We start from the raw sequence: 14,442 nt of genomic DNA on the forward strand, positions 1-14,442 counted from the left end.
TCACATTGTATGATTTTTAAGTAATTAATTTGCATTTTATTGCATGACATAAGTATTTGATACATCCGAAAAGCAGAACTTAATAATTTGTATAGAAACCTTTGTTTGCAATTACAGAGATCATACGTTTCCTGTAGGTCTTGACCAGGTTTGCACACACTGCAGCAGGGATTTTGGCCCACTCCTCCATACAGACCTTCTCCAGATCCTTCAGGTTTCGGGGCTGTCGCTGGGCAATACGGACTTTCAGCTCCCTCCATGCTGGAAGACCCAGCCACGACCCATCTTCAATGCTCTTACTGAGGGAAGGAGGTTGTTGGCCAAGATCTCGCGATACATGGACCCATCAATCCTCCCCTCAATACGGTGCAGTCGTCCTGTCCCCTTTGCAGAAAAGCATCCCCAAAGAATGATGTTTCCACCTCCCATGCTTCACGGTTGGGATGGTGTTCTTGGGGTTGTACTCATCCTTCTTCTTCCTCCAAACACGGCGAGTGGAGTTTAGACCAAAACGCTCTATTTTTGTCTCATCAGACCACATGACCTTCTCCCATTCCTCCTCTGGATCATCCAGATGGTCATTGGCAAACTTCAGACGGGCCTGGACATGCGCTGGCTTGAGCAGGGGGACCCTGCAGGATTTTAATCCATGATGGCGTAGTGTGTTACTAATGGTTTTCTTTGAGACTGTGGTCCCAGCTCTCTTCAGGTCATTGACCAGGTCCTGCCGTGTAGTTCTGGGCTGATCCCTCACCTTCCTCATGATTATTGATGCCCCACGAGGTGAGATCTTTCATGGAGCCCCAGACCGAGGGTGATTGACCGTCATCTTGAACTTCTTCCATTTTCTAATAATTGTGCCAACAGTTGTTGCCTTCTCACCAAGCTGCTTGCCTATTGTCCTGTAGCCCATCCCAGCCTTGTGCAGGTCTACAATTGTATCCCTGATGTCCTTACACAGCTCTCTGGTATTGGCCATTGTGGAGAGGTTGGAGTCTGTTTGATTGAGTGTGTGGACAGGTGTCTTTTATACAGGTAACGAGTTCAAACAGGTGCAGTTAATACAGGTAATGAGTGGAGAACAGGAGGGCTTCTTAAAGAAAAACTAACAGGTCTGTGAGAGCTGGAATTCTTACTGGTTGGAAGGTGATCATATACTTATGTCATGCAATAAAATGCAAATTAATTACTTAAAAATCATACAATGTGATTTTCTGGATTTTTGTTTTAGATTCCGTCTCTCACAGTTGAAGTGTACCTATGATAAAAATGACAGACCTCTGCATGCTTTGTAAGTAGGAAAACCTGCAAAATCGGCAGTGTATCAAATACTTGTTCTCCCCACTGTATATACTGTACGTACTACCACTCACTAGAGGTGGAGACAGGACCAAGCTACAAGGAGACTACACCCTCTACAAAGAATGCTTGCTGTTGATAATTAGTGATTTTTACAAACTGTTTTTATAGAGCTATAAGACTAAGCGTTTAATGTTTTTATAAGCTGCATCAACAAAGTGTGATGTTCACAAATTTCAGACAAATACAGACAAATATTAGGTCAGAACTAGGGTCAAAGGTGATTTGAATGGCTGTACATTCTGATAATGGTAATGGTCCTCTGGAGCCAGGAGGCTCATATTGAGGCTACTCTCCCCTCTCTCTCTGTCCAGGAGGCTCATATTGAGGCTACTCTCCCCTCTCTCTCTGTCCAGGAGGCTCATATTGAGGCTACTCTCCCCTCTCTCTGTCCAGGAGACACATTGAGGCTACTCTCCCCTCTCTCTGTCCAGGAGACACATATTGAGGCTACTCTCCCCTCTCTCTCTGTCCAGGAGACACATATTGAGGCTACTCTCCCCTCTCTCTCTGTCCAGGAGGCTCATATTGAGGCTACTCTCCCCTCTCTCTCTGTCCAGGAGGCTCATATTGAGGCTACTCTCCCCTCTCTCTCTGTCCAGGAGGCTCATATTGAGGCTACTCTCCCTCTCTCTCTGTCCAGGAGGCTCATATTGAGGCTACTCTCCCCTCTCTCTCTGTCCAGGAGGCTCATATTGAGGCTACTCTCCCCTCTCTCTCTGTCCAGGAGGCTCATATTGAGGCTACTCTTCCCTCTCTCTCTGTCCAGGAGGCTCATATTGAGGCTACTCTCCCCTCTCTCTCTGTCCAGGAGGCTCATATTGAGGCTACTCTCCCCTCTCTCTCTGTCCAGGAGGCTCATATTGAGGCTACTCTCCCCTCTCTCTGTCCAGGAGGCTCATATTGAGGCTACTCTCCCCTCTCTCTGTCCAGGAGGCTCATATTGAGGCTACTCTCCCCTCGCTCTCTCTCTTTGTTTATCTGGAGAGGAGACTCACATATTTCTCTCTCTCTGTCTGTTCCAGGTGCTGGCTCTGTTTGAGGAAGGGGAGGAGACCATCACAGCCTTCGTGGAGCCCATCGTTATCCTGCTCATCCTCATCGCTAACGCTGTGATCGGAGTCTGGCAGGTGAGACCCCCTCTTCTTATTGTGTGTGGGTGTTCACCTGATGTCACAGTGTGTGTGTGTGTGTGTGTGTGTGTGTGTGTGTGTGTGTGTGTGTGTGTGTGTGTGTGTGCATTTTCAGACAAATTATATTTGTGTATCCTTTGCTCACCTGTGTGTGTACAGTATTACTCCTACCCAGCTGGTATTTGCCTGGAGCAGGTACCAGATGAGATGGTGCTGAGATACAATATTTAATGGTGTGTCACTTAGGGTGAGGAGGTCATTATATAAAGTGTCCTTTATCCTATACGGAAAACATAACCTCTGTTTGGCTTTCGATCATCATATGTGTCAGCAGGGCTTTATTGATGTACTTTATTGTAGGAGAGGAGAGCCTTATCAGTCGAAACATGGAAACCATGGAACCCAAGTTCAAACCACAGCCAATGCCATGCTCTTAGAAAGCTTTTAAATAGCCCCGTAGGCCATGTATTAGGGCAGAGACGATACCAGTATTGTGATACTCGTTAGTGTCGTGGCAAGGAAGCAAAACACAAGGCGGGTTTAACTTCTTTAGGAAAACAGCCACAATGTTGGAAACAAACTTCATTATGTTGTCATCCAGAGTCACATGTATTTATTTTCAAAGCTATAGCACACAATATTTTACATACAGCAGGTTTTTAAAGGATCAAAGAGTATATTAAAAAATATTGCGATACTGGTATCGGCCCAACCATATATATGCATGACAATGTACATATCTGCTTCTAGAGGCGCCAGTAAAATAAGCCATTTATGATGTGAATGCCATTTCTGAAGGCCTTTTAGTCCGAGAGTGATGACATGCTGTCTACCACCTCTGGTCACTTGGCCCTCCCACCCCTACGGGAGGGCAGCTCCCGCTCAGCCCAGTCCAAGCTCTTCTCTGTCCTGGTACCCCAATGGTGGAACCAGCTTCCCCCTGAAGCTAGGACAGCAGAGTCCCTGCCCATCTTCCGAAAGTACCTGAAACCCTACCTCTTCAAAGAGTATCTTAAATAAACCCCTCCTCACCTCAGGGAGGTGACCAAGAACCCGATGGTCACTCTGACAGAGCTCCAGCGTTCCTCTGTGGATATGGGAGAACCTTCCAGAAGGACAACTATCTCTGCAGCACTCCGCCAATCAGGCCTTTATAGTAGAGTGGCCAGACGGAAGCCACTCCTCAGTAAAAGGCACATGACAGCCCGCTTGGAGTTTGCCAAAAGGCACCTAAAGGACTCTCAGACCATGAGCAACAAGATTCTCTGGTCTGATGAAACCAAGATTGAACTCTTTGGACTGAATGCCAAGCGTCATGTCTGGAAGAAGCCAGGTACCATCCCTACGGTGAAGCATGGTGGTGGCAGCATCATGCTGTGGGGATGTTTTCCAGCAGCAGGGACTGGGAGACTAGTCAGGATCAAGGGGAAAGATGAATGGAGCAAAGTACAGAGAGATCCTTGATGAAAACCTGCTCAGGACCTCAGACTGGGGGCGAAGGTTCACCTTCCAACAAGACAACAACCCTAAGCACACAGCCAAGACAACGCAGGAGTGGCTTCGGGACAAGTCTCTGAATGTCCTTGAATGGCCCAGCCAAAGCCCGGACTTGAACCCGATCGAACATCTCTGGAGAGACCTGAAAATAGCTGTGCAGCGACGCTCCCCATCCAACCTGACAGAGCTTGAGAGGATCTGCAGAGAAGAATGGGAGAAACTCCCCAAGTACAGGTGTGCCAAGCTTGTAGCGTCATACCCAAGAAGATTTGAGGCTGTAATCGCTGCCAAAGGTGCTTCAACAAAGGACTGAGTAAAGGGTCTGAATACTTACGTAAATGTCATATTTCAGTTTTTTAAAAACCTGGTTTTGCTTTTTCATTATGGGGTATTGTGTGTAGATTGATGAGATATTTTTTTTTTTACTGTATGTGGTTGTCCAACCCAGCTATCTTAAGATGAATGCACTAACTGTAAGTCGCTCTGGATAAGAACATCTGTCAAATGACTAAAATGTAAAAATGTCTTTGTTCATTTCAGTCTGTAGATCTGGAGACAGACAGTTCAGTGTAAATTGAAGAACTTTGAAAAGCAGCCTAATCAGAATAGGTCCCTGAATAGAGCACTTTGGCCCTTGAGGGATTGGTAGATGAGTGTTAAGACATGTTAAACGGGGGTTTTGAGGAACAATTTGTAGCTGTATGAGAGAGAGAGACTGAGAGAGAGCACTGGGTAAGATCAGTCTATGGGTTGGATATTTAGTTTGTAGACACTGCCTTTCTAGTGTTCATTCCAATTTAGGACTTCATTCCAAGTCGACAGAAATATGCAAACACTGCACCGTGGTACAAAATGGGGCTGCAGTAAAGCATTGACCTTTTGGCCTCTGTGTTGGTACTGAACCTGCCACTCTGTCTCTCTCTGTTTCTCTTTGTCGCTCGCTCGCTCTCTCTCACACTTTCTTTCTTTGTGGTCCAGGAGAGGAATGCGGAGAACGCCATCGAGGCTCTCAAGGAGTACGAGCCAGAGATAGCCAAGGTGTACCGCATGAACCGCAAGGCAGTCCAGAGGGTCAAGGCCCGGGAAATAGTGCCTGGGGACGTTGTGGAGATTGCCGGTGAGTAGAGGGGGAAAAACAGGTATTTTCAGTGTCAGTCTTTCTCTGTGTTCCCCCTCACCATGCATGCTTGCCCTTACCCAACATATACACACGCGCACACACACACACTCATGTGTAAGGCCCCATGTCCAATTTCCAGTGCTGGAAACATTGCTCAACTAACTTACATAAGAGCCTTTCCTCTGGGCCCTCAGGTGCCAGCCAGGACCACAGCTGTGTGTGTGTGTGTGTGTGTTTGTGTGTGTGTGTGTGTGTGTGTGCACGTTATACTGCAAAGTGGCTGCGGTTGTCCCTGTATTTAGGGGCCTATTTAAATTTCCACAGAGTTTCCCTTGGCTTTTCCATGCTCTCAGTTTTACCACCTGGTCACTGCTGCTGGGTATTTGTCAGCTATACATTCACTCACTCACTCACTCCTTCACTCACACTCTGCCCTCTGTCTAAAAGTAGTCTTGTTGTCACTGGTTCCAGAACATCTGTGTATGACACACACACAGTGCGGACATGGTCTCATCATCAAAGTGATTAGTGTTTGTTTGTGTAAACCTTGGCTTTGCCTCGCTAATGATCTCTCAGAAGCAGCAGCAGAGTGATGTCTTCAGAAGGAGGGATGGAAAGGGTTAGGATGGAGGGAGTGAGACTGGGATCACAGCTTTCATTCATAATCACTGCACTGCGCACCTCACAACAGAAGACAGGAGAAAGGGATCGTGTGCTCTGAATGGGTAATGTGCTTGCTAGCTAGAATGAATTCAGTGTTATTGTCAGGTAGCATGGTTTTGAGAATGAAACGACTTCAACCATTGACAGACTGAGGATTTCACAGGCGAGACTGTTTCTTTTTTCCTTCTCTCCATCGTCGCATGTTTATCTGGTGGAGAAGGAGGGAGAGAGAGAAAAGAGGAGAGAGGTGGAGGTGTAAATTACTTACTCCAGTGCCGTAGGAAACAGACTCTCTTTGTTCAGGTGTGTGTGTGTGTCTGTTTGTTTGTCAACTGTCGACCGGGATTAGCTATAACAGGCCCACATTTAGTATTTATTAGGATCCCCATTAGTTACTCTTCCTGGGATCCAAACAGGGTTAAAACAATTACATCACATCAAAACACAACAGCCTACATCATAAATAAAACTATACATCATACAAGATATTATTACATTATTACTCTGTTACAAATATACAATATAAAATCCACAATTACATTACAATTTAGAAGGGCCAGCTGTGCTGCTCTGTTCTGGGCCAACTGTAATTTGCCTATGTTCTTCTTTGTTGCACTTGACCATATAACTGGGCAGTAGTCCAGTTGTGATAAAACTAAGACCTGTAGGACTTTTTTGTTAATTGGGAAATCAGAGCAGCGCTTTATCACGGACAGACCTCTCCCCATCTTAACTACCATTGCATCAATATGTTTTGACCATGTCAGTTTACACTCAAGGGTTACACTAAGCAGTTTAGTCTCCTCAACTTGCTCAATTGCCACATTATTCATTACAGTATTTAGATGAGGTTTAGGTTTTAGCAAAATAACAATGCTTTTAGTTTTTTATATATTTAGGACTAGCTTATTACTTGCCACCTATTTTAGAACTGACTGCAGCTCGAAGTGTTGAGTCATCAACATACATAGACACACAGGCTTTACTCAATACTAGGCCAGTAGTAAAACATTTTAAAAGTAAGGGTCCAAGACGGCTACCTTGAGGTATGCCAAACTCTAGCTCGTTTACGTTATTGAGGCTTCCATTAAAGAAGACCCTCTTTGTTCTGGGTAACTCTCGATCCACGATATGGCAGAAGATGTAAAGCCATAACACATGTTTTTTCAGCAGCAGACTATGATCGATAATGTCAAAAGCTGCACTGAAGTCTAATAAAACAGCTCCCACAATCTTCTTATCAATTTCTTTAAGCCAATCATCAGTCATTTGCGTTAGTGCCGTACATGTTGAGTGCCCTTCCCTATAAGCGTACTGAGGGCACACACGTTCCTGTAGGCTTAGATTGAAGAGATGGCGAATAGGAGTGGCAATATGTGACATGCTCTATCAAAATTAGTTGCGATAGCTAATTAGCATTTTTTTTTTATAGTCAAAAATATTGATATGGTCTGTTATTGGAATTAGAACAGTGGTCGCCTGAGTCAAGTCATTTTTCACAGTCAAAAAGTAAGCCGAGATCTACCGCGCAGATGTACGTTTTTTAAAATATTTATTTTATTATTTTTTTGTACTTTTTCTCCACAATTTCATGATATCCAATTTGGTAGATACAGTCTTGTCCCATCGCTGCAACTCCCCTACGGTCTCGGGAGAGGCGAAGGTCGAGAGCCATGCGTCCTCCGAAACACGACCCTACCAAGCCGCACTGCTTCTTGACACACTGCTCGCTAAACCCGGAAGCCAGCGGCACCAATGTGTCGGAGGAAACACCGTCCAGCTGGCCACCGAAGTCAACTTCGCAGGCGCCCAGCCCGACACAAGGAGTCGCTAGAGCGCGATGGGACAAGGAAATCCCGGCCAGCCAAGCCGGGTCTCCCGGTCACGGCCGGCTGTGACACAGCCTGGGATTGAACCCGGGTCTGTAGTGACGCCTCAAGCACTGCGATGCAGTGCCTTAGACCGCTGCGCCACTCAGGATTTTTTTTATTTTTAACATTAACCTAATAAAAACAGTTCTGTAAGAATTAGGTTTGTGCAGTAGGCCTAATACATTATCACAGCATATTGGCTATATGCCTGGCCTGCCAAAATTGTTCTTCTCAGACCATATTATTTTTCAAAACACAAGCTTTAATTGGTGTAGCACTTGTGAGGCACATCTGAGCATATAATTTGCTTTTTTATTTTACTGGACTGATGGTACCTGCATCTGATGGTCATGGTGCTATCAAGACAACTGGGAACTCTGAAAAAAACTAGGTCAAATCATGACGTCAGTGATCTTCAGGTCGTAAAGTTAGCAGTCTAGAAAGATGCCAGTTTCCGACTTGGAATTCCGATATTGATGACTGTTCAAAACTATTCAGATCTCGTTTTCTCTGGGTTCCCAGTTGTCTTGAACGCACTGAAATCTGAGATTTCTGAGTTCCCAGTTGTTGTTTTGAACAAGGCATTAGTCTCAGGGGAGGGAGAGAGAGCAGCAGAGGGTCCGCTTCTCACAGTCCCTCCTCTCTCCTTCCTTTCCTCCGGTGAGACTGACCAGAGAGAGGTGACACCGTCTTCCACCTGATGGCGACTCTCGAGACGCACCGCACCATGCACAAATACATGTTGTTCCTATGACCAGAGAAAGTGAAATATTCCTTGATATTATTAAAATATGTGCTGCTAATAATAATTATACAAATGCAGGGCTATCGATACACTTGGCTACACATTCCTTGCAGCTGCAGCGCAAGCAGAAGTAGGGAGAAGGGCATTTTATATTTTGTAATAGTGTTGAATTACAACTGTTGACAGTGCTGAATTAAAAAAAGAAATTAAACATGAACTCACTCATAAAAACAGCAGCTCTTTGCTGTATTCTTTGACAGTCTCTCTGTGGTCATGGTTTTAAAATGTATTAAATCTTACGAAGGCTAGTATCAATCTTTGCTGTGGCCGGTGTCGTGGAATCTCTGTAGGCACAGTGATTTGATCTCCTGGTCCACCAGGTAGGTGGAGTTGGTATTTTCAGACAAATCAAATGGTTGAACACTTTGCTTACCCGGTGTGCAGGGCTTCTGAAGCAAGTGCACCTACTTGGAACAGCGCAACACAAATGTTTTAAAAAGGAGCGCAAGTCTTTTCTACAGAAATGTTTGGTGATCAACCGGTTGGTGACCACTGCTCTAGAACAACATGTTTTCTAACCAACCCAATTAGTTTGAATGTCGAAATCAAAGTGTAAGTACACTTTTAAAGCCTTGTGATACGAAAATCCAACGTTCAACACTAAAAGTCAACTGACAAGCTAGCTAACTAGCTGTTTATCTTGCTAGAACACCCACAAACTTGTTTTTAGACATATTAACCAGCTAGCTAGTACATTTTCCTGTTAAACTGTTCAATAAGTAGTGTAGTATATTAAAATTATGTCTTTGTTAACGGTTTTTCATGAAGAAATGGAAGGTTGATTATTGCTATCAAGAGGGAGGGTTTTAGCGTGACGTCACATATGACAGACCGGAAGTGGGTGGTAAGATACGGGGATCGAACAGTAGAGGGAGCTATTCAACTCTTGGAAGGCTATATAAGGGGGGGAGCAGCGACGAAGAGTTAGAAAGCATTAAGATTCAGTTGGGACTGCTTCTCCAGATCTTCGCGGTATCTGTTAACTTACGCTGTAACCTCGTGGTATTAATAAAAGTCTCTAAAAACACGATACAGCCTAAGGGATTCTTTGATCGACAGCAACACCCACCAGCATTCGACACGATACCACAGTAGCTAGAAAGCTTCAAGTTATGCCAAATAACAGAAATGATGTATGTTACAGTAGAACTTGCGTTGCAAACATCCCCACGCTGAAAACAGACATTTCGGGGGTGTTTTCTCTGAACAGCTGATCTGTTATAACTAGCTCTACTGAGCTCAATTTGGAGAACTGATACACAAGTTATACATTTTGAAGTTTAAAATCTCTTTTAAAAAATGTATAGAACTCAAAATGTATGTTGGGGTCAATGTGACTGGTAACGGTGGAACAAGTCACATATGGTCGCAACCATCCTTCGTCATTTTCCATCCAAGTTGTCAGTACTAGGTGGTTTGCCATTATTGATAGACAACAACAAAAAATCACCTCTTCCACTTTATAGAATTCTACATTACAATGCTTGTCTTCATAATTTGGTCAGTATGCATGGATATGAAGGTTCAACACACACACACACACACACACACACACACACACACACACACACACACACACACACACACAAGGAACAGAATTGGGATATTTGCAGTCTCTGAGATCTAGCTACTCCATTACTGTTTATTATCTCCATGGCAATCTGGCATCTTTTTAAACTGGAGTGGAGAGGGAACTATTTTCTGTTGAAATGGGGTGTGACCCCGTCTGTCCCTGGCACCAGGGTCTCCTCTGTGGACGGCTGGTCAGAGTATCACTCCTCTCTGTCAGCAGCTCTATATACTGTAGATTAATGAGGGAGTTCAGTTAGTCTTTCCCACCCAGTCCCTGCTGACTGGCTGCTGAGTGGAGTGGAGGGCAGGGCCCTCATACTGTTCATGCGCACGCATGCACTCACACACACATGAAATATGTTAGTCAGTGGGCTGTGAGAGGACATAAGTCAAAGCTAATTTCCTACCATACCAGATACAGGATGGAGAGGCTTTCAGCTTGGCATAGTGTTCTGTATGTATTGCCTGAGCAGAGGAAGATCAGAGGGATATCTACCCACCCCTCCACTACATCAAAACACTGTTTCTCCTCTCGTTGACATAATATGGTTGCTAAGCCCCATTTAAACACTAGTAAACACTCAGGGTTATGTATTTTCTCTCACAAAAAGTGTCAGTATCTTGAGCTAGACAATGATCCTGGCTAAAAACTTGTTCAGAATTTGTGCGAAAAAAACTACTTGCAGTTACATTTCTTCCTATTTTTTGTTTTGTTGTGCATGTTGTTCACCCTCCTCTCCCCTGCTTGCCTGGCTGGTTTCACATTGTCCGAAGTGCCAGCATTAGGCCACAGTTATGATTGTGGAACTTTCCCAGTTTTTTTGAAAGATGGGAACAGTCTGTACACTCTAAATAAGACCATCACATCTACCAGGGTTTGGTCTGATCGATACTTAGTTACAGGAGTGAAAGTAAAGTTAAAGCTAGAATCCTTAGTTGCTACATCAATTTTTTGACTTGAATTATATATATCCATTGACTTGAAGAATATAACTTATAAATGCCTCATGAGCTTAGTTCATCTGCCGTACCCCATCAGAACTCAAAATATACACTTATTTTTACTACAATGTTTGTAAACAAAGTAAATGTAAACAAACACTGTATAGCCTCAACACATGGTTAAAACTATAATTTTGATATCATGGATGGTCAGTTATTGCATCCATAGCTCTTTCTATGCATTTGAGAGTGGTTACATTTCTCCAGGCCCATCCCCTGGTTTGTTATTGTTTCAACTGCGTATTCTAGCTTTAAAGGGATAGTTCACCCACATAACAAAATTACATATTGGGTATCCAGGTAAACAAAAACAAAGCATATATTTCTGTCATACCTTCTCCATAGACTGCGTACAGGGTAAGGACATTTGGGTGGACTATCCCTTTTAAGCCCACTTTACTAGATTCATCTCCAAAGGTTCCATCCAGACCCATTTGAGATGTTGATGCAGAGTATAGGGCCTAACAGTTTTTACAGTTTGCTCTCATACAGTAATGGCGTAGGCTGCATTATGGTAAGGTAAGTATTCTTAGTCTGAAATAGAATATGTTCTAAAGCTCCTGGTATTAGCATTTAGATGGTGTCTGGGCAAATCCTAATAGAGAGATGGAGAGAAAGATGGATAGTGATGAGAGATGGATGGAGAGAGAGGGAGAGAACGTCTGTGGGAGGCGAATGGAGAAGCGCGAGGGGTGAGTTGGAGGCGATAGGACTACATACAGTAAGTGAGGAGGATGCTGGGAGTGGGAGTTTCAAAAGCCTCTCGCTGCTGCCCTCTGCCTTGCCTGCCCCCTGTGGAGCTACTGCCCCCAGCTCCCACACATACACATCTCTCAATCTATCTTTTTCTTTATCTATCCATCTCTCTTTCTGGTTGTTGTTGAGGAAGAGGGAAATAGTGTTGATACAATGTGAGAGATTGGGAACTTGTCATAATGTAGGAAGATGAGAACTCCAAGCGCAACACACATGGAAATGGCATGATTATAGGGGAATCTGAGTCATATAAAAATCATCAAACTAGAGGTTTGCCGTAGTCCTACTCATTATGCACTCGTGTATGTGATTTATGAAGTGCTGAAATGTCCTTAATCAATACCTTGGGTTTGGTCAGTGCTTCACTTCCTAATAGAGGTGGAGGGGAAGCCAAATAACACTCCCACACCCTGTAGGTCATGGAACATCGCTAATCACAGTCAGGTTGCCCTGCCAAATAATGATCCTCCTGCACTACCAGACAAGGAAAATGACAAGATGGAGCCTTTTCAAAAGGAATCACCTTGAAAAGCAAACTTGGTGCATTCTGTTACTGGCCTTGTTTCAGTGAACAGCAGTGAATTAGGCTGATGTCTGAGGACAGGATTGGTCCTTTCTGGAGAACATCTTGTACAGAACACAACTTCAAACCATTACAGAATGGCATATTGATTGTGTGCTCAACATCAGTTGCAACATATCTCTATTATGAAGATTTTGGGCTCCTGACTTGTAAACTTCTTAATTTGAAGATTTGTATTATAGAAGATCATTGGGCTATACTTGCGAACATAAGCAACCATTTCAATGGAAACAGTTTCTCCGACTCAATGTGTATCAGCCAATTAAAATCGTTGATTTACGTGACAGATCTTAAAAATGGAGCTTGTCCCATCAGATAACATGGCATACGTTAGCCCAATGTGAACCTCACCAAGTGATTATATCCTGGAACAAATTCTTCATCAGCCTATCAAAGATCTTAGACTTTATATCCACCAACCAATGGCATTTTCTCAAAATAGGTCAACCCTGGCCACTAAAGGGATATTTTAAACCTACAAATTCAAGGTTTACTTTTGTTCCGTTGGTCTGTAACAAAATGTTGTGTGCCAATATTGCATTGATGCATCCTTGACTAGGCTACTATTGATAGCCTACACTAATGTCTCCTCGCCAGAAGAGGGCGTAATCACTCTATGGGTAGGCTCCACCAGGCTTTCACCTCACCGGCTTGGAAGCCGAGCCTTTATGGAATATGACCAAGGTGGTTAATGGGGTTCATCATGAATTGAGGTGTACCATACAAAGTTCCATATGCATTAGTAGGTTATTATAGCATAAGGAGGACACTATCTGATGTCAATGAATGTAGGCTACAGCTATGTTGATTTGGAGTTCCTATAGTAGCCTACAGAAAAGGCTAATCGGAGAGTTATATGACTTTGTCAAATAGAAGTAATTCACCATCTGATACTGATCCAGCCTAGTGTTTTCTTCCATTAAGACAGTAGATTCGAGTCCTCTGAACTCACAATAAGTAAGGGATAATCAACGAGGGGTTATGCGTTCTATGGAAAATGATGAACGACGTGGAAGGTGAGTACGCATAGAGCCACTATTGATTATCCCTTTTATACCATGGCTATAATTTAACACATTTGCCATTAGAAATGTGTTCAACATCAACTGAAGTAGCTAGCAAGTTTACTAGTTAGCTACAGTAGTTGCCTTGGTAACCAAACAAACAGACTTGCTAGTTTAGCTAACCAAACCATCAGTCCTAGCTTGCTATTATGAAAATCGAATTCAACAATGCCAATAATGTTTTCAATTCGACTTTTGCTTTCAAAAGCAGCTCAAACATAGAACATTTAAGAATTAACTATAACTATACCGTGTGTTATAGGGAAATAATGCACACTCTAGAATGCCCTTCAAGCCAATCAGAAACGAATATTCAACAATGCCATGGTATAAACCTTTAAAAAGAAAAAATGCAATACTGCCATCTGTAGGATGATGGTGAGAGTGCAACCAATAATTATACTGTACACTTCGTAATTCTCATCCTCCTCGACTAAACAGATGATAAAAATGCATATAAATGGTTGAAAGCCTACATTTAGGTGTACACGTCCATGTAATATAGCCTATGCAATATGATTATTAGGCAATAGCAGTGTGTTTGTGGCAAGGCTGACAGAGGTAGCTCCTTATTAAATTAATTCTTAATCTTCATTTTCAAGCTGTTTGCTGTAGGCTATGTCCCCTTTCTACACACAAACACAGTATATGTAAATCTACATTTTAAAGGGGGGTGGGGGGTCAGTCAAATACACGTGATAGCTGCTTTGATTATCAGAACGTGCTGTTGGACTGAAGTATGTCAAGGACACTTCAAAGAACAAGTGTTGGAACTTCGTTGCCGATTTTAATTGGCTGATTCAGAACATGTTCCTGGTGAGGTTAGCATAGGGCTAACGTGTGCCATTTTATCTGATGGGACCAGCTAAAATGTAGCGTTCTGTCACGTGCAAGTAAATTGTCGATTTTAATTGGCTGATGCTCTGAGCCGGACAAATTGTTTACATTTAAATGGTTGCTTTTGTTCGCAGGTATTTGCCCTATATCTTTATATTATTATTTGACTCCATCTCTGGA

At 43.4% G+C, this 14,442-nt stretch overlaps 1 protein-coding gene across 2 annotated transcripts in view; it reads left to right on the plus strand.

Moving 5' to 3' along the window:
* Positions 1–14,442, plus strand: part of LOC121574086 (sarcoplasmic/endoplasmic reticulum calcium ATPase 1-like) — a 77,527-nt gene that overhangs the window by 23,515 nt on the left and 39,570 nt on the right. For both annotated transcript variants that reach the window (XM_045222674.1, XM_045222673.1), the window contains exons 4-5: positions 2,385–2,489; positions 4,968–5,106. In XM_045222674.1, the coding sequence (XP_045078609.1) occupies positions 2,385–2,489; positions 4,968–5,106 (244 nt within the window). The remainder of the gene's footprint in view (positions 1–2,384; positions 2,490–4,967; positions 5,107–14,442) is intronic.

Source organism: Coregonus clupeaformis, chromosome 9, assembly GCF_020615455.1.
Source record: "Coregonus clupeaformis isolate EN_2021a chromosome 9, ASM2061545v1, whole genome shotgun sequence".
In the NCBI taxonomy this organism is placed as follows: Eukaryota; Metazoa; Chordata; class Actinopteri; order Salmoniformes; family Salmonidae; genus Coregonus; species Coregonus clupeaformis.